We start from the raw sequence: 25,225 nt of genomic DNA, 5'->3' as shown, positions 1-25,225 counted from the left end.
TTATTTTATTTATTTTATTTTATTTTATTTTATTTATGAGGGGGGCGTCCTCTCAGGCTCCTCTCAGCCAGGCCGCGGCCCGGCCTGAAGGGAGCAGCCCGGAGGTGTGAGGGCTCCGGCCGTGTCCTCCCCCCCCCCCCAGCCCCGAGCTCGCCTCAGGGCCCCGGGGTGGGAGGGGGGTGGGGGGTAACGGGGACCGGTGCCATGACGCGGGGGGGGGGGGGGGGGAGCACCCGGGGTGCCGGGCCGCTGCCCCTTTAAATCCCATCCTGCGTTTCACGTCGCCGCCGCCTCCTCGCCGTACACAACCCGCCGAGGCGCCGCCCCCACCCCCCCCTCCCTTCCTCTACCACCGCCTCCCTTCCGCGGCGCCGCCAATCCGCGCCCGCCCGCGTCACTCCGAGGGCGAGGGCAGGCGGAGAGGAAAAAAAAAAAAAAGAAAAAAAAAAAGAAAGTTTGGTGAGGAGCGAGCGGGGCCGCGGGCAGGTGAGGGGAGCGTGGCGGGGCGGGGGGGGGGGCTCCTTCGGGACCGTTTTTTTTCCTTATTTTTATCTTTTTTTCCCTCGCGGGGCTGCCAGGCTGCGTGCGCAGGAGCCCTCCCGGGGCAGAGGTGTCCTTGTGAGGGGGCTGCGGGCCCGCCCGGCTGCCTGAGGGCCGGTGCTGGGGGGGCGCTGGGGGGGGCGGTGGTCGGGGGGGTTGGGGGGGTCGTGAGGCGTTTGGGAGCCCCCCCGGTGGGGTGAGGGCTGCCCCCGGCCGCCAGGGCCTTCCCCGCGGGGCAGGGCGCTGCCAGCCCCTCGGGGAGTCCTCGCCGTTAGAGGCAGGGGCCGTCTCGTCAGCGTTTTTGGTGTTTTTAAGAGGGAAAAAAGTTCGTTTTCGGCGTCCCTGTGGCGCTCGGCGAGGAACCCGGCTGGGTTTAACCGAGCTGAACTCGCTCTGGGCTCTGAAAAAAAAAAACAAAACACAATAAATAAAAAGGCTGGAGCGAGAGATAAGGGCTGCGGGCATCCACGGCCCCCGAAGGACTGTGTGTGTGTGGGGTGTATGTGTGTGGGGGGGGGGGGGGGGGGGGGCGTGTCTTGTGAAATAAAAAACCAATATTTGTCTCCTTGCTGCTACCGGCGGAGCCTCCACCAAATGTGCTGACGTAAGGTGGAGGCGTTCAGCAAAACCAAGGGCAGCTCCTTCGCCCCCTCCGCGGACCGACGTGGAGCTCACAGTTGTGCTCTGAAGTCCATTCCCTGGATGTTTGTTCAGGCTTGCCCTATAATGGGTGTCATTGCATAAGAGTTGCAGGCAGCGTGCTGGCTTTCTTTCCTTCTCCGAAGGGTCCGTGCCCTCCTCCTCGCCGGGCCAGGCTGGCTGTGTGCGCCGCAGAGGGAAGGGTGCAGCTTTGCGAGCTGCCCTATGAACTCCAGGGGAAAAAAAAATAAATAATAAAGCAGCTCCTCTCTTCCTCCTGCTTCTAAGCAAATGATTTTGTCTGATGTCATCGTAAATAATTCCTTTTGCAGAGCGCTAATCCTCTTCTGAACCGTGGACGATGGTAACTCAGCGGCTGAGGAAGCAAATATGTCAATTCCTTAGTTTCTTTCCTGTGTCTCCTTTAACTTTTCTAGCATTGCTCTTTGAATTTGGCCTGATTTGTTTAGTTAGTGCTGGGGTGCCTACACCTGTTCTTCGTATTAATTATCCCTTGGCCTAGAACAAGGGGACTGGCTCTTGCCTCGTATGTATTTGTTCTGGCCAAAATAACAGTGTGTTCTGGGGGAATTTTTGTTCCTCATGATAGTGAGTATCAAATCCTTGACACGTCAGTGGCATAATTCCTTGATTGTACTGCTTTCCAGATAGTGTCTTCAGTAGTGAAGAACTTCCTCTATGTATTTATTTCTGCGGATCCTCTTAAAATAACTTTTGTCTTAGAAAAGTATGAATCATATTAAAATAACAACAGATTAAAATAAACTTACCTCTTGACTAATCATGAGTTGTTGACAAAGACGAAAAACTTGCATGTTACAGACCACTTTTGAGAGTGTAAGAATGTAAGTTTACCTTTCAGGTTTTTGTTACTTTATGATGTCAGATGGCACATACAAAACCTTGTACAAATAGCTTGAAAGAGATAGTGGCAAGTTATCAGGAGGGGAGTAGCATTGACACAAACTAGTGAAAAGCTGCTGTGGTTACAGATAAAGGTAATCCTTGTTTCTGCAAAGGTGTGTCCTTCTCTAATAGCTGTATAAATTAGTTTGATTTCTGAGAGAATTGTAAGTGCACAAACTTCCAGCTCTGTTTTCTTGGCAGTTAGTAGTTGTACATCTACCTTTTTCTTTTAATTAAGTACTGAATAGACTTTGACTTGTGTTCAAGATACTTGATTTAAACTACAAAGAGTATTACAGATTATATATAGAATGTTCTTGGAGCATGCTAAATTCAATGGAAATCAGCATTTTTTTCTACCCAAGAGATACCTGATGACAAGGAAAAGTCTTTCAAAATGTCTGGATCCCTTCTCAAGTACTCTGAAGAGAGTGATGCGTGGCATCTGGCACTGGAGTCCTCAGCTGTGTAGCTGAACAAGATGTCATTCCCTATTCTGATCTTAAAAATACATATATTAAAAAAAAAAAAGTCATAATAGCAATACGGTGACTGCTGAGTGATTAAGACTCATTATGGCTTTGCAGCTTTATAAGCCAGGAGATAAGAGTGGAACAAAAAAGGGGGGGGGGGGGGAGAGGAAATGAAAGCTGTTTTCTTAATGGCTTACTCCCTGTGCAGAAGGAAGCAGTTGGAATTTAACATGCTAACCTTTGGGTGATTTGAGATAGCTGCCTGAACTTCCAGGGGAATGTTGGGTGCGTAAATACGGTTATCCAGGCAACTAACCAGCCCTCTCTGATGAAGACCTGATATTTACCACATGTACCTTTTTCTGTTATTTCCAGATTTGATTATCACAGTGCGGTAATACATCTTGGATTCAAAGCAGCAAGAGAAATCTCAGGAAGTTCTTCAAGCTTACTGAAATCTCATCAGTCTGGTATGTTGCACTCTCTAGACTCTTGGAGTAGCAAGCTGAATTCTTTGTATGCAAGGGCCTCCTTAGTTGCTGCTAAGGATACTGAAGTTTCTAGGACTTTGGCTTGCTACCAGCAACTTTATTCTCACGAAGTAATATGCTACCGCAAGTATGGAGCTTTGTTTTGCTGGGGTAGTGTAGAAGATTGCTTTTGGTAGTGGTATTTGTACCAGGGCAACAAACCTGTACTTCAGAACCTTCAGTCAACACATACTGAGACCTTGTTTTCATCTTGCCTGTCCTGCCTTGAAATTCCAGGTACTTGTTGCAGACTCTTTAAAGTAAAAGCAGGCTGGAAAGAGGCTACCACTAAGTGACTTTCAAGAAACTGCACACTGATATATTGAAGAATGTGTAAGAATACAAAAGGGAATGTTTCTTTTATCACGCAGGGGTTTTCCTTCTGTATGTAGGCAGTTTGTTTAGGTTTGATTAAAAAAAAAAAAAAATGCCAACTTCTCAGAGCTGTTTCTTAAATGGCAAAGTTCTGAAATTCCTATGCTTATGTGCTTCTAAATTTCTATACTTGCAAAAAATCTTATACAGCAAGTTTATGGGAACTGGAGTTTGTAAACAGGTATTGCAACATCTGAGGATACAAAACCAATAAGAAGCTAAATATTCAACTTAAAGCTATCTCTAATAATAATAATCTAAAAGACAGAGCTGTAATTGTTTTAAAAAAATCAGCACATACTGTAATGCTGACACAATTGACAAGGAGAGGGTAAAGTCCTTTTCTACAATACAAGTTCAGTGTGTGAAAGCACCAGTTCTGTTACTGTGCTACTTATTAACATGTACAAAATCCAGAAGTTCTGTTGTATTCAAGAGGGTGAAAAACAGGTGCAAATTGTGAGGAAAGCTGGTGTGCTTCGCAGTGATCTTTTGGGAACTAGAGAGCCAGTAGCCATCTCTTTATCTAATCCCTGAACAGCCATCACATGTAGCTTTTGATCGCTACTATTCTGGTCTCTGTTTGAACTGGTGACTTAAAGATGAAAGGCTCTGTTCTTGATCTCTTGAGCTGTCAAGTCCTCCAAACTTGCTGTCTTCTGTATATGTAAGATTGCAGAACAAATGGGCTTTTAGCTGCTCCATGATTACAATAGTCAAATGAGAGTCAGGTGCTCTCTCTTGTTGTTGTCCTCAGAGCAAAGTTCAGTGGCAGCAAACCGAATCTTTTTTATGCTGCTGTCAAAGCTTCCCTGTTTAGTGTACTCGCAGCTGCAATCTGCTGTTTCATGTTTTTGTGTGTTACTAAAGATATTGTAAGATATTGGCCTAACTTGAGCCCAGACCTAAAAATGATGCCTGTGCACTTCCTCCCAAATGTGCCTGTGTTTTCAGGGAAAATCGGTTACTTGTTTGCAGAAACTGAGCTTATAAATTGAGTTTTTTAGTGTTCAGTTCTACTAGTTCGTCTTCAGCATGGGATAACAACTTGAGTGGCATTTTCTATATATGTTTGGATTTCCAACATGTAAAAGTAGATGTGTGTACCCATGAATTCTGGTTCAGTGAGGCAGGGCTAACTGTGAACCTAGTTTTGATCCCCTATTTCACAGATTTTTGGGTTCTATTACTTTTGCGAGGGTAGCAAATTACTCCTGGAGCATTCTTAGTAAGACAGTGGTGGTTTTTTTGTTTGTTTGTTTTTTGAAGAGGGACTAACAAATCTAGGAGGTCAGTCTTGAACAGAGGAGAATCTGCTTTGCCATTTCCTGGATGCTCTGGGTGAGCCATGCTCTTGCTTATCAGAAGCTGGCCAAGCTCCTGCCAGATCAGTGAGTCAGAGGGGCATGGAAGGGGCTGATGAGCACCAGAGCTGTAGTAAGGCAGTAGGCCAGGCTGCATGGCTGGGAGGGGAAAGATGGGGAGAAAGAGGAATGAAACTTCTCCCTTGTAGCGATAAGGAGCTGCTAGCTGCCTGTTTAACAGAAGTATGAGTTGCGTTGTTCAATGATAAAAGTTATTTTTCATCACTGTTGCAGTTGCCAGGTGGTTAGACTTCTGTAATAACACACAGAGCCAGACAGTTGCAGGTTAATACATAGTTGTTTTTTTTTTTTCCTTTTGAAAGTACCCAAACAACAAGAGTGGCTTTAGGGTTGTCATGTCCTCTGCCATTACTGGGCAGCTCTGGTGATAAGATTGGTGACTTCTGACGTTGTTTTTATGGGCCTAAAGTTAATGTGCTCTGCACTGAAGCTTTCCAAGATTGGTCACTGAGATTCTTGGAGGACGCTTTCCTGGTGCGTTTTATTTGCATGAACTGTGTGCTTGGATTTGATTGCTTTGATAGCGTTTGGTCAGCAGTGTCCTGCAAGCGGCCCCACAGCTATCCTCAGGGGGCCGGCTGACTTCCTAAAGCACTGTTGAAGTCCTGGCTCACGTACAGCGCAGGATTCAAGTGTAAGGGTTAACGTCTGGTTCTTACAGCTCGTTTTAGGTTCTGCGGGGGAAGTTATGTAAATCTTGTTAAAGTTAACTCCAGTCTTGCAATGCTTTGTGCTCATTAACCTAACAGCTGTACGAACTGCTGCTTTCCAGTTCAGTTTGGCTCTGCGGGGCGATACATCGCTCTACAAGAGAAGGCAGCACGGGACAGGTTACGTGACTGCTCTAGAGGAATCAGATGTCCTTCTTGACGGTGTTTTTTGTTCTTTTTGGTGTGAACCACCGCGTGCTAAGCTGTTTGAGCTTGACTAACCTGCATTGGGAAAGTGAGGGGCTGTATGGCAGCACAGCCATCTCCAGCGTGTCCCTGGAGGCAAGAACTGTCCTGTGAAGGACTTCTCCTCTCCCCCTCGCTCAGCACAAACCCAGCGCGTCCCTGCAGACCAGCGCCTGAACTTCCCCTGCCTGACCCTCTCCATCGGGCCTCAGCGACCCCCCCCCAAGTTTCCAGCAGCGCCCGCAGCCGCTGCCCCCGAGGCGCCGCCCGCCTCTGGCCGTGCTGACTCACGCTTCGCAGCGCCGGGAGCCTCCTGCCAGCGGCCGCCGAGCCTATTTTTAGCCGGGCCGGCCCTTCCCCGGCCGGGGGCGGCGGAGGGGCCGCGGAGGTGCCGCTGCTCCCCGGGGAGGGACCCCCGGAATTGGGGGGGACGCGGATCCCGGCGCTGCCTCCCGTGAAGGGCGGTGGAGGGGGTGCGGCCCCTTTAAGAGCCACCCCCCCACACACACAGCATCGGGGGGGGGGGGGGGGGGTGCTCGAAGCGCTGCCTCAACCGAACCTGCTAGCGAGGAAAAAGTTCTTTAACTAACAGACGCGCCGCTCCGCCAATCGCAGCGCGGAGCCGGGCCGGCGGGGCGGTGCCTTCCTTTCATTCCACCAATCGCGGTGGAGGCGGCGCGCGCAGGCTGGGTTGCGCCGGGAGAGCTCTCCCCCCCCTCCCCCCCCCCCTCCCCGCGGGAGCAAGAAGTGAAGTTGAGCCGGGGTCGGAGCGGGGAGCCGGGCGGCGGTAGGCACCTTCCCCTCGCGGCCGGGTCCTAGCGCCCCCCCGCTGGCCGGCAAGCAGAACAAAAGGGGCTCGGCGGGCAGCAGCCCGGCTGCCGGGGGGCTCGGCGGGAGCGGGGAGGCGGAGGGGGGCGGGGGGGGGGGGCCTCGGGCACGGCCGGGAGCCCCGGGGGGAGCCGCAGCGGCTCCAGCTCCGGCCCCTGGGGTCGTGCCCGGCTGCGGGGCAGCTCGCCGTGACAGCCGCTGCGGGGCCGGCCCGCGGCAGCGTTTGCTGCGGGCGGTGTTGTCTCAAATGGCCCATTGTTGTGCCGCCGAGCCCCGCTCCGCCGTTGTTGTCTCGGGCTTTGCTCCCTCTCGCTCGCAGGAACGCCTGGCAGGTCCTCGGCGTGCAGAACAAAGATCGCTGCGAACTGCGAGCACGGAGCGCGGCTCGCCGCCTCCTTTCTCCTCGGCTTCGGGGCTGTGCTCACGGACACGGGCAGGGGAATTGTGGTGGTGCCCCCAGGGCAGCTGCGGCCCCTCCAGCCAGCTGGGGGGGAGCGGGTTTGGCTCTCGGGAATCCTCTGTTGTCCGACCGTAGCGGGTGTCTGCTCCGAGGGGAGATTATTTTTAGTTTCTGCGCCAGGTGTGTCATCTAAGGCCTTCCCAGCACTATTTTTAGCGATCCTTGGTGCCTCTGAAAGACCTTTGGGAAGAGGACAAGTGTGATTTGCCACGGGTGGCATGGGATGAGGGCGAGAGGGAGGAGAGCAGGAAGTGGCGAGTCAGGAAGTCGGGGCTTTTAATGAGAATGAAGACTTTTTTGTTTTAATCGTCATCCTTTTGGTATCTTTGACAAGTATGTTAGACGAGGCCACATACAGAACAATGCTTTCAGAGCGATGATTATATTTTCTTGCTTCCCTAAATATTTCCTGTTGTTTATTTAAAAAAAAAATAAATAAATAAAACAAACATTGTGTCTCTACACGGCTGCTCCTGGGAACTGGAAAGAAATACTCGTGGCCCTAATACTTGTTGAGACTAAGTCAGGAGTTTGACGGGATTTGTATGATTAGTCGAGATGACAGAAGAATGGCTGTGAAAACTGAGCAGCAGTCTTCCAAGCGGCAAAGGAAAGCTATTGTTTAAACCTGTAGCGAACATAAACAAAAGTGTGGCTATTAAAGTATACCCCATGCTTTCAGTTTTGTACTGAGCCGTTTTGCTTACTCCAAAAATGCTGGCTACAGATTACTTCTTAAAAAATATGTCAAAGCACCTTGACACGCTGGCATCTTGCCATACTTCAGTGGCTCATAGGTCTGAATTACTAATTTGCTTTTGCTTTCTGTTTACAGCATTTCTTTTTGTTGTAGATTATATTTAAACCTTGAATATGCTTCTGTAGAATGAGCAGTGACTGTGCACAGTCCTTTAGGCGAGAGGTGAGCCAGATCTCTTGCATAAGGGGATATATACGTTTAAATCCCCGGGGTTTGATTCATTTCTTAACTTTACAACTAATGCTAGGCCGAGACTGAGTGTCTAGGTTTCATGTCTCGGGTGAGGGCAAGAAGAATAGAATAGTTTGCTTTCATTCCTCTAAATGCGTGGTATGAGTACGTGCATTAGACTTGCTCAAACAAACTGGAGCAAACTTAGGTATTTGTGTGCTGTTGAATATTGTGTTTGGCCAAAAGCTGGTTTTGCTTAAAACAGAAGAAAAGCTGCATGCATCAGGCAACTTGAATCGTACTGCTTGGTGTATGAGTAGCAGTTCTTCCCTGGTCCCCTCTGCCCCCCAACTTAGTTAGGAAAGAGCTTATGTGGGGCCAATTTTACTGATGTGTTCAATGCAGAAGTGAAGTGCTCAACTCTCTCACCACATGTATACAATTCTAACGCAGGCTGTTTGTAGAAAGCAAATCTGCCCTAAAGGATAAACATACCACTTTGCTGGCACAGCTGTACAACTTCTGTATTCAGGCTACAGCAAATGTTTCTTGCCTGCATTGAGAGCCGTCACTGGCAGGACGCGTGTTGTCCCCGCACACCGATTGGTTGTTCCAGCACTCCTTGTTCAGAAAAACCTCCTGCACATGCTCCATCTGCGAGCCTTAAATGCTGTGAATGTGTTGTGTGCTGTGGGATTTACATGTCTGCTTCTTGCGCCAGGATGGGATATACATCTCTGATGTGAATAAGAGATTCGTACAGGGATTGTCAGCCTGGGTACAGAGTGCAGGGCCGGACCTTGTCTCCCCTGTTGGTGAGGCAGAGAGGACCTGTGCTCCCTCCTCTGCTGGCACCTCTTCCTGATGCTGTGACATGGGTGGCTTTCTGCTTGCTGGGATGGTCACCCCACACTCTGCTTCCATTTAATGCTTCCTGGAGAAGGCTGTGCACCTCCCCTGGGGCAGTCATTGTAGAACATGCCGGTAGCCTTAGGGAGGGCAGCTGTCCACCCTGCAAACAGCCAGGTGGGCTCCAGGGCCCTGCTTGTTGCCGAGTGCCTTTTGCACTGTGAGGTGCCTCCTGCTGCTCTCCCAGCACAGTGGGTCCTGTGGGTGCTGGGGGCGAAGCCAACTAGGCTCGCTTAAATTGTTTTAAATTAGTGGCTCGAGCCAACCCAACTGGCTCTTTTCCCTTACTCTTCCTCCCCGTATTCCCCAAGTGCTTCAGGGATCATTTCTGCTAATTGCTTCATGCCCAAGGCAGAAGGGAGGGAAGTGGGTGAATAATGTCATCTCACAGACCTTCAGCCCTACCAAAAAGGGACATCTGTCCATGGTTTTAGATGTGGGTTATGCCTGCTAACAGGTTTCATTGCAGTTCCTAGGAGAGATGCGGTAAAGGGGTGAGTAGCTGGCGATCGTTGCAGCCGTGCTGGTGCAGAGAAGGTTGGTACTGGAGGTGTGGCCCTGGTGGACAGATACAAGGCTCCTCGAGGAGATGGCTGCTGTCCTCTGGTGTGGAGCCTGGTCTGGGTGGGGCGGATGATCAGGCCAGTGATGTTTACGTTGTAGTAAGGTCTTGTGAAAATAAGCAGTTAATTACACATGACCAACAAAGGAATAAAAACAGCTAAGGTAAGGGACTGTCCTTGCTTTAAAATCCATTTAACAGAGGCATGAAAGGTTTAAGTTTTTTTAAACCTGCCTTTTTTTTTTACCTTTAGAAATATCAGGAACATTAAGTCTTTCTTCCCTATTCTTGTTGGATGTCTCAGATGTGTCATAAGCTTCTCAGCCCTTAATTGAAGGGGTGGGGTGATATATTTTTAACAGATCCCTTCCAACTGTGTTTATAGGGCTTTTGAGTTAAATAGAGATTAGCAAAAACAAAGCCTTGACAGTGTAAAAATTGTTTCTCCTCAATCAAGTTGTATTTGCTTGTGCATTGTGCAGTTGTTGACAGAAACTCAGGTTTTGTGCATCAGAAAAGTAACTTTTCTAGCTATTAAATTATACATAGAGATAAACCAAGTTAAATCCTAACTTCATCCATCTTCTGTTCCATTTAGATCAACTTAAGAAAATGTTTTGAGTATTACTTAAACAAATGAACTCTTGCATTTGAGTATTTCCTAAAAATAGTTCCTTTTTAAGCAACAGTTTCATTAAATGTATGGCTCTTCCTTTAACTTAATGCTTCAGCAATCTTACAGAAGCCGAAACTCTGGTCTCCAAGCTGAAGACCACCCCTGCTCAGCCGTTCTGCCCTGTCAGGATATATTTGTGTCACAGCACTCTAACCTTCAGGGTATGGTATTTGTCAGTCTGAAATGTAATAATCCTGTATCTGTAGAACGAAACTATAAACAGTGCGGCTGACTTGGCAGGCCCTGACAACCACCTGAACGTTTAACTAGCCCAGGGTTTAAGACAACACCGCGCTGGTGCGTCCTGTGATTCACAGGGCTAATGCATTTTTATCCATGTGAAGGATTAGGGAAACAAATATAAACTTCATTATCAAATTAATGTGGAAGCTTAATAGCAGGATTTTTGAGGACAGAAGTGAGGTGCTCTTGGCCTGTTTAAATGTTTTGCGTTGGGCGTGTTTTGTTTTTTTTCAAACAATGACTTGACTTCTCACCATTAGCTTGGACAAGGCAGAAGGCTAAACAGCGTATGCCACTGGATATATGTACAAAATCAGGCTGATGGAAATACTGCACGGGGAAGACAGTTGCTTTAGCTGCTGGCACTGAAGGCTTTAAATTTTGGGAGGTGAGAGGCAAAAGAGCATCACTGCTTTTACAGGCAAAACTACAGAGCTTCTGTAAGTAAATTGGGCAGTTTCATGCCTTTTTATACACAAGTCTTATCTTTGGGTTAGAGTGTCAGAAGAAAACATTTAACCAGTTGTTGATCATGCTGTTTCTTGAGGACAGGGCAGATGAGGCTGCAAAGAAGGATGAAATTGTCTCTGCTATCTGCTGTGTGAATTTAAGCTTTTTTTTTTTTTTTTTTTTTTTTTTTTTTTTTATATAATAGGGAATCAGCGTCTTTAGTTCAATGTAACTTTACCATGTAGTAGAACATTTTCTGTGCAACAGAATCGTCTTTAGTTCAATGTAACTTTACCATGTAGTAGAACATTTTCTGTGCAACAGAATCGTCTTGCATTAGAGCCTTATCAAGGCAGGGGCAAAGGAAGTGCCTGTGTTGTGTCTAGAAACTGAAACACTTGCAGGTTGTTCTTCCTGCCTAGTTAGTTTCCTAAGTGAAATGTACAAGACTTCTGGGGCTGGGCCTCCACCATCCAAATATCATGTTAGTATGGTGTACTGTTGGGTATTGGTGTTCAGTCCTTGAATAAGTGATTTTGTAGGAACTAATTAGAATTAGCTATCAACCAAATGTTATTATCTTGGGAAAAAGTAACCAGAAAAATAATTATTTTAGGGCGTATGATATCAAAACCATTTGATTTCATACCTGAAAAAACAGTGTCAACATGGGCGGACTTACCTAGAAAATTTTTTAGGGAAGAGACTTTAGAATTGCTCAACTGGGTTGTTTTGAATATCAGTATGTTTTCATGGGCTTTGTTTAAAGTATCCTGGAAGAGCAGGAAGGAGGCATTAGTAACGATAGGTCAAGGTAAGTGTGTCATTAGTTACATAATAAACACTGTCAGCTGAGTGTGACAAACTGTGCTGAGGCTGAGACCAATACTCAGATCAAGGAGTATTTGATTTGTTGTGGACTGGCTCAGCAGCAGTGCATGAATATTTTGCCTTCCTAATAAGTCTAGTCAAACTTGGCGTAGGGCTTTGATTTCAATTGAAAATTCTTGAGCATAGCCGTGGAGTAACTGACTAGCTTTTAAACTCTTTTTTTTTTTTTTTTTTTTTGGAGGCAGGAGGAGGGTCAACAAACAAACACAAGAAAAACAAACAAACAAGCCCAAAACTTAAGTCTAATTTCACACTTCAGTCACTTAGTTGATTGTTGCCGTCCTGCATTTGCTTTTCTCTAACCTAGTGTCTGTGAAACTTTTGGCTGTTTTTTGATCCTATTGCAAGAGTTAGCTTGTTGTTCTTCAAAGTCACAATGTGACCCATGGTCTTAAGTTTATACCTAGTCATTCTGTATCTAAATAAATCCCTGATTAGTTGTTACCTACTTATCCTTCTGTCTTTTACCACAGATCCCCCCCTGCACAGCCAAAATGCTTGAAATATCAGTCTGTTCTGTTGAGGAATATTTCTGTCCTTGATGCAGCTATGACACCTTAATTTCTCAAACTGTCAAGGCCTGAGATGAAGAGTTTGCTGAAACTTCTTTGTATGAGCTGGTGAACTTGTGCAGGGTGGCACATACAAAGTAAAAGGCATGTTGTGGTATTGCTGGGTTTTCTTAGGCAGCATCAGTGCTATTTATTAAAATAGGAGGAAGTCTTCTCTTAAAATCCAGGGTTATGAGTGAAATTAGTGATTTTTATGCAAGGGATACAAATATTCTTCAACAGTGGTAATTTGTGTGTGTGTGTGTGTGTTCCCATCAGAAAAGGAGTGTGAGACATGTTTCTGGGAGACAATGCCAGTGCATTGCCACAGCTTGAAAAACAAATGGTACTCACGGAATTAGCCTAATGTAATGTAGCAGCTGAAGCTGTGATGCATGTGAATGTGTCTGTAGGGCTTACTGAAGGGCTCTGGTCTTGCTGATCTCCCATGTATTTTTGAGCTTATGCCTTAATAAATGGGGTATATTGTGTCCTGTTTTCCAGTGCTTCCTGATAGAAGTCCTGTTGGCCAGTATTTATGAATGAAAGGGAACGAGTGCTGTGATAGAAAGCCATGCAGTTGCACAAAATGAGGTTTGATGTCTTCTGAGCAGGTTCTGTATCACACATTAGAATAGATGAAGAGGTCTTAGTATGCCAGGCAAAGTAATTGAAGTGAGATCTGGCTTTTGTTTTCTGTGATTTTGTACTTCTCCTTTAGATCATGAATTTTCCTTTCTCTGAAGGTGTTGTTACTCTGTCATGTGTCGATCTGTTCTCTGGCAGAATACAATCACTATGGCAAGAGAAGAAGTTAGATGTATTTAAAGAATTATTGTTCAAAATGCAAATTTCTTCTCATATGGGTGGATGAAAAAGGGGGAATCCCAAAGCACTGCTTAACAGCTCAGTCCTTTGGATACAAGTCCCTCCCTTAAAGCTATTTATGGCTGTATTTTTCTTTGTAGAATTGTAAAAAGAACTCTGTACAAAGGTACCATCACATTAAATGGGAGACAGTGGCATCCAGCCATGCTATTTTTAGGCTATTGTGCTCTTAACTTGCTGATCTGAGTGTTCTGGACAGTGAGCGGGGGAGACCTCGTACTAGAAATGCCTGCTCATGGAGTTGAATCTAGTCTGAAAACAGAACGAATAGCAAACTTGGCTGTCAGAAAAGCAGGTCAGAGTTGTACCTGAAGTGACTATTACTAAGTAAAAAGTGTGATTAAAGCACAATGCCTGCAACGTAGACTTTTACTCGAAAGCTGGCAGTTAGCTCTGGCTTTTGTCCTGCTCAGGTTGAGTAACTGAAATCTATGCAGTCTGTTCTGTATGGGCTAAGAAAAGAAGGAGAAAAAAACTGATTGTCTGTTCTGTGATGGCAATGGGAAAAATGCCAGTTGTCCTCAGTTAAGTTTCTTCCAATAGTTCTTAAGCTTTTCCTAAATGCTGTGACAACCCCTCCATCTGAGCAAGTGGTATAGTTTTAGAAACCTTCAGAAAGGAAATTGCCTTATACTTGGTGAATTTTGGATTATTTAACTCATCTATTAATCTGATACTACCTCAGATAGTAAAGGCTGCAATAAGGCATCTCGTATGTAATTTTCACCCTGGCCTCTTTGTGCCATATGCAGCTTTCATCTTTTCTTGACTTCCACTATGACTGGAGCTGTGGCTAGAGTTGAGTTCCAGTACTACTTCAATATTTCCACCTATCTGCGGCAGAGCAATGCCACCTTGACTCTGCTAGCACAGAACTGTAGAGCTGCACCACGAACCAGATGCAGGAACTACTCTAGGCTCTGGAAGAACAAAGTCCTCGAGGTAAATCAGTTCCTGGTGTGCTAACATTAAGCCCATGTTACCCGTACCATGAAACCACTGCACTGGTTACGTGGAAGTACAAATTGGATGCACGTTTGTTGGTTGCACTTGGTTGCTGGCTTGTTGCAGTGTTTCAAGCAGTGTAAGTGACAGCTGAAAGGAAACTAAGGAAAGGCACTCAGCTTCATGGTTAGTGTGACCAGTTAGCTGATACAGCCCTATATTTGGTGCAACGTGGCAGTAAATGTTAGGGGATGGATAAATATCAGTTGCCCAATGCGGTGGCTGCTGCTCAGCTGTGTAATATTTTTGTATGTTTTGTGCAGGGTGATTGGTTTTACTATTTAGACAATTCAGTAACTTCTTTGGGATCATGTAAGCTGGCTTCCCTCCTGATTGAAAAGACACAACAACAGAACTGGAATCGCACTGGGGTTAAAACAAAGTAGCACCTTTGAATCCTTGGCTAAATTTAAGTGCATTGCAGAAGACCAGGAATGTAGCTTTGCCACAGGGAACATTATACTTATACCTCTTTTGCCGAAAACTTGTCCCTAAATACCCTGTTTGTTTGGACAGGCTTTAGCTTTAGGTTAAATTCCCCATCAAACCACAGTAAGGGTATTGTGTAATTTTGAACACTTAAATTAGACATGGTGCATCATTCTAAATAGAACAACACATCATCCATGATAATCACAATGTTCTTGGAAGTTAAGTTGAATTCAAGATGCCCTAACCAGAAGTGATGATGATGATGATCCTTTTATTTATTAACATCTAGGAACCCTAATATTAGAGCAGGACCTCCCTGAGCATTAGGCCTAGGCAGAACTGTAGCATTATGAGCTAATTAAAATTCTACATGGTGCTGTTTACAAAAACAAATTATAACGTGTTTTGTGCTTACTGTCAGTTCTCAGCAACAGGTGTTTTGTTAGCAAGAAGCTGTCTATTTTGGGAACTCGTGTTAAAGCGGCTTTTATCTCTTCTGGGTTTGATATGCTTAAAATAAGTGAAACTTATGCTGTATTGTGAGCAGATTACTTATTCACTGAATATCAAAAGAAGCGATTACTGAATCTGTTTCTATTCTTTTAGTAATTATATGGGTAATCTTGTAAGTGTTTGAATCTTTCCTACGTATTATTTTTATCAGTTTGTAAATCCAAACCTGTTTTGAAACGGCATGAAAGAGAGTTTATGGAGTTGCCCTCCATGTACGGCCCTTAAACTTGGGTCTGGTATCGTAAAGGAATGTAGGGAATTTTAGGATCTTCTAATTTTACCCAACCCCTGATTTCTGAAATGGCTGAGTGCGCTGTGTGGTGCCAAGGCAAGCCAAATGTGGCTTTGTCTTGCCTGTTTCAGAGTAGCTGTCTTGTCATTTCTGGAGCACTTTGAGAATTTATTTGAAACCTGACAGATTACTGACATGCCTTCTTTTAATTTATAGAGCTGTGATAGAAATATGGAGAGTAACTTGAGGGTTCCTGCAGGATTCTTTGGCTCCAGGCACCTCAATGCCAAAGCAGGGCTATGAGATAGCACTCTCTAGAGTTTGTGCCGGGGAAGAAGAGGGCTCAGCAAGCAGTGCCTGCAGCTCCTGCAGCTTGACACCGGTTCTGCTACGCATGGTGGAAACTGGTTTGTGCGAGCTGAGGTGGCGGGCTGCTGGAAAGCAATTACTGAGATGGTTTGGTTTTCTAATGGGTGTAACTTCTCAATCGTTGTTCCTCCTGAGCAGGCGCCTGAGCAGCACTGCCTAAAACTTGTGCTCTTTTGTTCATGTTTACGTATCCTATCACCAAAATAACTTCACGTAAGGTTTCTGTGGCAGTCCGGTCACAGAGACAGCCATCTTCCAAAAATGAACCTGCTACCTCTAGTCTCAAATCATAGGTGAACTGGGTAGGCTAAGCTAAGCAAGTGCACCTTCACGTTTTGGGAGAAAGAAGCCTTTGTGTCTCCTTGGCTTGTGTGCTGACTGAGGGTGATTTGGGTAGGACAGCGTGACCAGTGGGGTGCTGGCCGGTGTCCTCCCTGCGTTCCTCAGATATGCCTCTTGGACTTCTCCCAGAGATAGCGATACAAAAGCAGCTTCCAGAAACATGACCTGCTCTTTTCTCTTGCTTACTTTTCTTGGTCTGTAATTCATTCAAAAGTTGTCTTTTGCTCTGTACAAAATAACTGTAGTTACTGTGTTGCTCTTGGTGCTTTCAATGTTTAACTAGTTATCTTTATTGAAGGTCCCTGTCCTGTGTTACTGTAAACAAGTGTGTCCTGCTCCAAGGGCTGCTTGCTATTTTTTTCTCTTGAATGGGAGAAGTGATTTTTGTTCTCTGCATTTTTTTTAATTTTTTATTTTTAAATGTAGGTTGACCTCTCCGAAAAGGCAGCTTTGTCAGCTTAGATTTTCTAACAGTCATCACTGAAGAGGCCAAAGCTTTGAGCTAGCGGTGGTGCTTCTGAAAGCTGCTAGGTACTTCTCTGCGCTGGAGTTTCCTGTGTTACCTGGGACTGTCTTCAAGGGTATTGTGCTGCTAGGGGAGAAGAATTAAAGAAGCAGCTGTTGGGTTTTCTGCCAGACTGGTGTCTCTTTGAATTTCACAAAGTTTGGATCATGCCATACGCAAGGGCCTAAAGCTAATAAAGCTGTGGTGTTAATCTTGATGAACTAAGAAATCCAAACATTATTTTTAGTACATCTAAACACATAAACCTTGGTATCTTGAGTTGTATTTTGCTGCTTTAGTCTTTGTGTGAAACACATCCAAGATAGGAAGATTCTTGAAGTTTTTAAATGCAATACTCTGTATAGTCTTGTAAGGTGCTGCTGGGGTAACATCTGGTACCAAAGGCCTGTAGCTCTCTGTGGCAGCTTTCTGGAATTCCAACACTCATGAAACAACTTTTGTCTGTGCTCTACCTCTTAGAAATCCTGTGTAAATGGCATCTGATTCCTTGTACTAGTCAGTAAACCACACCTCTTACCATTCTCATTGTTTTTAGGATTGAGCTTTCAGTAGAGTTGTGAACATCATGGGATTGCCACTTTATTTGGTATGGTGAAGGTAGTAAAAGGTTTGGAAACAAGAACAACTTGCTTCTGTTGTCCACTTGTAGACGTACTTAGTGGTCACTGGAAGTAACTTGATGTGTTTGTGTGAGGGGAATGAGTTTCTAAAGTATCTTGTTTTACAGAAGCTAATCTTTGGTTCTCGTAATCCGTACTTTGCAAGGGTTGAACGTGGCCACAAGTAAACAAAGTAACAGCTATTAATAGTGTATGCAGACAAGCATGGAAAGCTGAATGCTTATCAACGATCTTCTTAAGACCAGTATTGAATCTGCACCTTTATTCTTTCCTACTAAGAGCAAAGAGGTAGTCCTGAAATGTTTTCTTGTTCCTCGTGTAACCTTGAGTACGACAGCAGGCAGCTGAAGTTAACAATGTAAACTCCTTAACACTGGAGGCTTTGTCTATACCCAGTGTTCCTGGGTTGTGCAATGATGTAACGCTGTTAGTAGGGTACTCTGCCTCAGAGCAGTTATGAAAGTTGCTGATGTTCCTTCCCTTTGTAAGACCTGTGCTCTGTGCTTTCTGTCCACCTTCTGTCTCTGAGACTGCACTTTGTTGTGGCTTCCTCTACCAGTGTGATTCTGAGCTGTGTGAGTAAACAGTCTTGCTCCCGTCTTAAAGCTGGGATTTATGCTGTAGGGTGAGCGTAGCTTTCTTGAGGGTCCAGACTTCACTTTTAATTATAATTTTTGTATTGAAAGATCTGAACTAGCTAGCTACTTGGAATTAGAATTGGAGAAAAGACTTCCTATAACTCTTTCCATTTTTTTTGGTAAAGTTTCTGCAGGGAGTGTCTAATATAAGTGCTTGTTTTTATCCTAAAATAAGTCTATGCATGAAACAAAAATAAAAAGCTGTTCAACAGGAATAGACTGGAACACAAGTAGATATTAGATGACTTGTCAAGTGAGTTGCAAGAACACGTTACGCAAGTCTTTGGTCACTAGTTTGAATATTATGTTTTCAATATTAAGCCATTACATAAAATCTGCTTCAGTAGCTCAAGTTGCAATTTAAAGCTGCATTCAGTTCTGAGCAGAAGGGGGACTCAGGGCCTACTGGAGTCAACTGAAAGCTTTAAAACGCAGGGATTCTCTGGGTGTTGAAGTTAGATAACTCCCGTGTTTTGAAAAATGCAGCAGCTGTGTGTTCTGCTGCTACATGAACAAAGAGGTCACTGCCCTTACAGATCTGCTTGCACAGTTGGTCCTTAACCATATTCACTTTTTTTTAACCCAGAGCGTTCTGATGAAACTGGGTCAGAGTGTAACTCTGCGTGCAGCTACGCTGGCAAATCTGAACCAGCTGGAGTGTTTTAGCCAGGGTGAGCTGTAGATGAAATGACATGTCTGACTGCAACCAGAAAGCTGGGCTGAGCCTTAATGACTGAGGCCCCTATTCAAATCTGCCAGTTCTTCTTGGCTCCCTAGCAAGTTGCTGGGACATGGCAATGCCTTAAAGCAGCTACAAGTGTCTGCTCTGTGAATGTAAATTGGAGCCTTTTGGGAGAGAGCAGAAGAGTAAAGAGAAAGCAGGACTATTTTGTAACTCTCTATTGATTCACACTTCTAGGGCTTTATACCCTGAGCAACGTCCTGCTTTCAGCATGACACCTGAGCAGCCATTCCCTGTTTCTGTGGGTTCTGCAGGGGACTGGTATCCTCTAACACAGCCCTTTGGAAATTTATGCAGCAAGATTCGACAGAGCTCTTTGCTTAGGCCTTTATTTGCCATTTGTTTTTGAAATTCCTGTGGAGGAATGTATTTCCTATTTATTACTTTTCGTACTAACGTGCCTTTTTCCTATGGTGATACAGGTGGCATTAGATAAGCGTGCCAGCATGTGCTATAGAAGTAAATGCATTTTTAGTCTACCCAACTTCTTATCTCGCTTTTGTTTGGGCCTGGGATGAAGGTTTGTACGTTTAAGCAGCACAATTTCCATTTTTATAGTTACATCCTTGCTTCGTTAGCACAAGGGGAAGATGACCATTAGCACTGGTGCTTGTTAAATCAGCGTTGAACCGTTCCATTATAAAGGTGATTATGATAGAGGAGGGAATATTCTAATCACTTGTTTAAGAATTGGACTCATCCTTTAAGTGATTTGAGATGAGTGTCAGTTGAAATCTGTCAGTGCACTGATCCATCGTCCTTGACAGTGAGGAGAGGAGCCTGAACTAAATGCTCTGCTTTCTCTTTGAGGAGTATTTTTGAAGCTGGCATTGGAGCGCTTCAGACTGCGTTTGGGTTTGCTACCGCAGCCAAAGCAGCCGAGTGCTGCTGGGTGGTCTCCTTAGCTTCAGCGTTGGCATTTGGGAGGGATCCTTTTCAGACCAGTAACGGATTTTAGGAGCGTACTTCAGGGGTGGTTGATGGGGCAGGGATGGCAAACACAAGCTCTCAACTTAAAGTGCCAGTGGTGGAGTAGGAATTGCCTGTGCACTGTGCACCTCCTGGAGATTTTCCTCAGTGTAGACAGTGTTGAACAGGACAACAAAAATGGTAATTAGAAAAGGTTTAGAAGGGAAACAGAATAAATGCCATTCAATTGGACATCCCAGAATGGAAAGGGAGTTTAAGGAGAACTTGAATTTGGGATCTTTTCCTTAGGGGAAGACAGATAAAGAGAGAGCTGACTGCAGAGGTAGGATTTTTTCTCTTCTTGTTGAGAGGAAGGGGGGAAAAAAAAGATTATTTCTAAACCGTGTGTGTTTAATCCTACTAAATGCTGCTCTCTGATCTTACTGATTAATGATTCAAGCCTGTAAAGCTAGAGTATTGGTTATTTGAAACTCGTATCATATAAACATTTTAATTAATAAAAAAAAGAAAAAGCCGAGTATCATGGTGCTTGCTCCATGGGGAAAGGACGTGCGTAAGTATTTTATTACTTGCTTTGTGGAGTATTGGAAGAGGCATCTCTCCTCACAGTGAGCCTGACGTCCAGCAGATTTAACCAGCTCTCATGTTTCCACAGCCTCAGCTCTGTATATGTGTTATGATTATAATCACTAATGTCCTTTATATGGTTCCTCGTGGTTGCTGCTTGGTATGCAGAGTAATTGACCCTCTGCGGACGTGTGCTGGAGCGGAGGGAATGGTGGGACCTGTGTCAGCAGGCTAGTGTGAGATTTCAGTGAGTCAGGCCTCACAGATACAGGAAGGTATCTGTATATGGCAAGGCTAACAGAAATGGGCAGATTTTACTCTGAATTGGTAGGAAAAGAGGGATTTAGCATGGTAGCACACAGCGCTGCAGACTTATACTGGCAACAAAGAGTATTTTTGAATTGAGCAGTAATAAAAATTACCAGAGGTAATCTCAGCTTAAGTTTAGCAATTTCTAGCTAATGCAAAAAGAGGCTGTCTCCTCCATAATCTTCAGCAAAGTGGATGTTCTGGGGTTGTGTTAGGGGAAGATTGTGTAAGGCTCTTGGCCTTCCCTCTAGTACACTTCCCTCGCATTAGTGCTCGTATGACTGGTTATACAGCTATACCATAAAGCACAGCAGGTAACATGCTTAAAATATTGTAAAAAGTGTTGTTTTTTTAAAGATGAATCAATTCTACATTCAGAGTATCAGGGTGACCCTATGAGCATTGTGCTAGCACAGCTTGCAGGGAACAGGCAGAGGCTGGAAACCTCTCCAGCAGTGTTAAAAGCTCCACACTTGTTCTGTGACACCTCCGAGGGGGACATACACGCAGCCACATTGGTCCCAAGACCTTACTGTCACTGCAGCTATGGAGTTTCTTCCAGTTTTGTACTCAAGCCAAGCTGGGAGACCAGACTTGAAAGTACAGCTAGGGTATGTGCTTGGCATGTGTTGTACAGCAGCTTAATCCCCAGTAATGGCCTGCTGCCACTCGAAGGGGCCGTCCTGTTTTTAACCTTGTCACTTCCTTTGTGCCCTGTGTTGGTTCTCGAGTTGGTCATCTGTCAGATCTGCAGGCTCTCCAGTCCAGCAGCATAAATATTGCTGTTTTTCCATCGGATGAACGAGCTGCTCTGACTCACCCCGTGATTGCCGGCTCCAGTGCAGAGGAAGGGGTGGGAAGGCGCAGCGGGGGCCGGGGTTGTGCAGGCAGGATTACCCCTTTCACAGCCCTGCTAAGGTGCAATTTCCCTGACAGCCCCCCATTACACGTGATGGTTGGGCTCGGCGACGTCGTGGGTCTTCCTGCATGAGGAATAAGAGACAGTTTTGAAGCACATCTTCTGAAGTTGAGCCTGGAGCTGGAGGGGGGAGGTCTTTGCTCCCCCCAAACATCTGTTCAGGGATCAGTTCAGCGGCTGCTCCCAGAGCACGGTAGCAGGCCTACCCTGCAGTGCTTGCTGCTGTCTGACTCCTGCCCGAGTTGTCGGGTAGGAATGCCACCGAGGCATGGCACTTGGATCTCAACTCCCTTGTATTCTGAATGCCTGCTTTTGGCCGATGGTTTTCCTAAGGCTTTCAGCCCGCTCAGTTGCTGGAACAAGTGGTTCCCCGTGTGCCTTCAGCTGCTGTCTCCCACCCTAACCCCTCTCTTGTGCCCAGCAAGTGTAACAGATACAACTCGTTTGAGTGGCTGGTTTGCTAAGGCTGATAAATTTGATCCGTTTCAGTGCCTGTTTGTACTGAAAGGGAGGGAACAGCATGGGAGAGGGAGTGAGAAGCTCGGCAACAAGAGCTTATTGTGCTGGTTTGGCATTCTGTGGCTTTAGGGTTTAGGTAGATCAGATCAAGCTTCTCACCCCGGAGCTCACAGGCTGCTAAAAGGGGTGGTCCCCCGTGTGGCATCCCGCCTGTTTGCATGCCATCCTTCACATCCCTTCCCAAGTTTTTCCCCTGAGCGTGGTGCTTGTTTATGTTGGTTTGTGTGCATGGACTGATTGAGCTCACTGCCCTGCCAGAAGAATTGTGATGGCTTTCCTTCTCTTTCTGGCTTGGGGATCTGGTTTGTGGGTCAGTGCAGGTCCTGGTGAGCAGCAGAGCTGGTGGGGGCAGTGTATGTGATGGCCCCCTTCTGAATGCCACAAGCTATTGTAGAGGTTCAACCCCGTTCTCATTCGACTTCCTAACATTGCATCAGTTCAATACTCTTTTCTCCATTTTTATCCCCAAAATATTAGCAACCAATACAGGATCTTCCGTTTCCTGTGGCTTTCCTTAGAACTCTTCAGAAGAATCCCTGGCACTTCCCTTGGAGATCTGAGTGTTCTGGAGCTTCCTGCCATTGGTTTGTGCTTTGCCTGGTGGCTGGATCCACTGCTTAATGAACTCGGGAGCTGGCTGAGCTGGAACTCAGTCCAGCTTTTCTTGTTCTTCTTCTGGGCATCCTTGTGCACCTTTCACAATTTGTTTATTGAACTGGGGCAGGCTCTAAGTCCGTGTTAGAAATTGTTACTGTGTGATTGCTTTAGCACCTGGTCCCTTCAGCAAGAGTTGTGTTGGGGAATAAGAAAATAAGCAGTAACTGGTGCTGTTACTGAGTTCCTGCATGCTGCTTGAAGCTAACTGTTGAGCAGGAACCATGGTAAATTTTGAAAGTCAGTATGGTAGAGTTTTTTAATCTGCTGCTGTCTAAAATTAAAAGGTGTAATACTTGCCTTGTGACACCGAATCTCTATTAGCCATTGAAATACTCTGTCCAAAATGTTTTTTAATTAGTCGTTCAGTCTTAAATGTACTATGCCAGGAGTGACTTGTGTAAGGTTTCACCTTTAAAGTGGTTTGAGTTACCAAAGCAGAGAAAACCCGTGTTAATTTCAGCTAAGCCATTTGAGTGAAGTGTAATGTTGGGCTCAGCCAGCATAAGAATTGAATTCCCACATGCGTTACTTGCAGCTTTGTTTGAAAGGGTTATCTGGAGAAAGGCAGGCATGAAAGTGCTCTTTTAGCCACAAGTATAATACTTCAGCAAAATCAAATTTAGCTGCAATTTGAGGTCAATGGGGGCTTTGTGTGTCAAAAATCAAATGCTTTTATATTGGGGTGGGAGAGTGCAGTCAAACAGATGAAATAAGCTTCAACCTGCAATTAAGGTTAATAAAATACCGAGATTTTTTTGTCTTCCTACCTGTATATCTCCCTTGTCTTATATGTAGTTTATGGTTCTTAGAGCAGAGCACCTTACTGGCCAGGTTCTGTGTTGCTCCTAGCTTTGCAACCCAGAGATTTACTTCTGAGGTATCAATTTCCTATGCTTTTGGGAAATAACAACAAAATGCAACGGTTGTGGGTGTGAGAGGAGCTGAGGATATTTGTCTAAAAACAAAATAATGGGAAACTTGTTAGCATTTGGCTTCAAATGCATCTTATGTAAAAGGAAATGTTTTTACCCTGGTGTACTTCTGACTGTGGTTTAATTTAGTTTTATAACTTGGCAACTGGTAAAATATGCAAATATCTTGAAACCTCTTTCCCTCTGGATTTTCTTATCTCTGCTTTTGATATATATATACTGATATTACTTGAAGCATTGATTAGCAGTGATACTGATAATTTATCTTTGTTTTGACTTGCAAGGATTAAAGTCGTCTATGCTTCAATCTAATTTTTAATTGGGAGTGTTAAATGGTAGACCTAAATTGATCTTGAATGGAATAATTAATATGTTGAGATACTTAGTTTCTTAGTGAGAAACTTTTTTCTTTCACAACTGGTAAAAAATAAATAAATCTCAGCGAGTGACAGATGTCAATAACTCATCTACAAGTTGGACCATTAGAGAATAGGAGGTTCAAATACCATTGAAGAGGGGTGTTTGTGGTAATTCTGTTAAGAAGGTTTAAGGTTATCCATAAATGTCTCTTCTAGAAGATCTTGATGAGCCTTAGGGAAATCCAGATTTCCAAACACGAACTGTAAAAGTTTTTCCTGAGGCCTCTAAATGAAATTTCTCAATTTCAGGTGTGTAGAAGAAGGGAAAATGGCTCAAGAAACCAACCGTAGCCAAGTGCCTATGCTTTGTTCCACTGGTTGCGGATTTTATGGGAACCCTCGTACAAATGGCATGTGTTCAGTGTGCTACAAAGAACATCTTCAAAGGCAGAACAGTAATGGTAGAATTAGTCCTCCTGGTAAGTAATGCTATTGTAGTGCTGTTTGAAATTTGAAATGGAAAGTTAGGCTGTAGCTTGATTCTTGACCACGTCCAGATACTAAATATGCTTGAAAGAATAGGAGCATTAGAGCAAACCACTCTATCCTATTCAAGTATTTTACCTGCTAGATTAAACTTGGGTGAAATGTTCACAGTGCAGTTGTGCTGTGATTAATCTGCTTAGAACTTGTTAATATACTTTGCTTTGATACATGTATGTTATGTTGTTTCCAATGTCATGATAAAAATGCAGGAAAGCACTACATCAACACATTTCCTGAAATTACTGGCAATAGAGAGAACATCTAGCTTGGGGAATGTTTGTGAAAAACATTTAATATACAGGCATCTAGGTTTGTAGCCTGATGCTAAAAGATTAACTTCCCCTTCTTTTGAAAAGTTTCTCCTAATGTCATAGTTTGTTATCCTTGTTTGGCCCAATATACTTTGGTACAAAGCAGATTGTGTTTATTTCTGTGGGTTGGGGAACTCTTCCTATACTGCTCCCCAGGAGTAAGCTAGGAGATCTCTTTCCCCCTTAAAAATTCATGGCAGTTCTCTCAGAAAGAGGAACCCTGTCTCTGTTTTACCTTCACTATGATGTTTCTGCTTTGGGAAGAAGAGAGAGGAAGTGCTTCCCTTTGGAACCTGACATGTCTCTTCTGGCTTGGCTGGATAGTGACACCAAGAATCTCATGTTGTGAGATTCTCAAGACTTCCTTAACTTTTAATATTAACTTCTAATATTTAAGCAATATATTTCATTGCTTGAAATCTGGGGTTCTAGGTTCTACAACTTCAGAATGGATCCTAAGGTGATGTTAGGGTTCAGTAATACTGTTTCTCACAGATCCATCTTGTTTTATTTAATAAAACTTATGTCAGAAAAATTGAGTTAATCCTGAGAAGGCTGTTTGTAGACACTTGAGGTAGCAGAAAATAGTAACTATTTTAAAGC

The 25,225-nt window shown here is 44.7% G+C and overlaps 1 protein-coding gene across 3 annotated transcripts in view; it reads left to right on the top strand.

Moving 5' to 3' along the window:
• The first annotated feature begins 369 nt into the window (after positions 1-369).
• ZFAND6 (zinc finger AN1-type containing 6) overlaps positions 370-25,225 on the top strand; it is a 36,825-nt gene continuing 11,969 nt past the window's right edge. For 2 of the 3 annotated variants that reach the window (XM_032194795.1, XM_032194797.1), the window contains exons 1-3: positions 370-486; positions 2,955-3,049; positions 24,075-24,244. In XM_032194795.1, coding sequence (XP_032050686.1) covers positions 24,094-24,244 — 151 coding nt within the window. In that variant the 5' untranslated portion in view covers positions 370-486; positions 2,955-3,049; positions 24,075-24,093. Of the gene's footprint in view, positions 487-2,954; positions 3,050-6,503; positions 6,553-24,074; positions 24,245-25,225 lie in introns of those variants that run through there. The other variant, XM_032194796.1, reaches the window with a different exon arrangement.

This window comes from Aythya fuligula, chromosome 11 (assembly GCF_009819795.1).
Source record: "Aythya fuligula isolate bAytFul2 chromosome 11, bAytFul2.pri, whole genome shotgun sequence".
NCBI classification, from domain to species: domain Eukaryota; kingdom Metazoa; phylum Chordata; class Aves; order Anseriformes; family Anatidae; genus Aythya; species Aythya fuligula.
The sequence above is the reverse complement of the archived record's forward strand: the minus strand, read 5'-3'. Positions and strand labels throughout refer to the sequence as shown.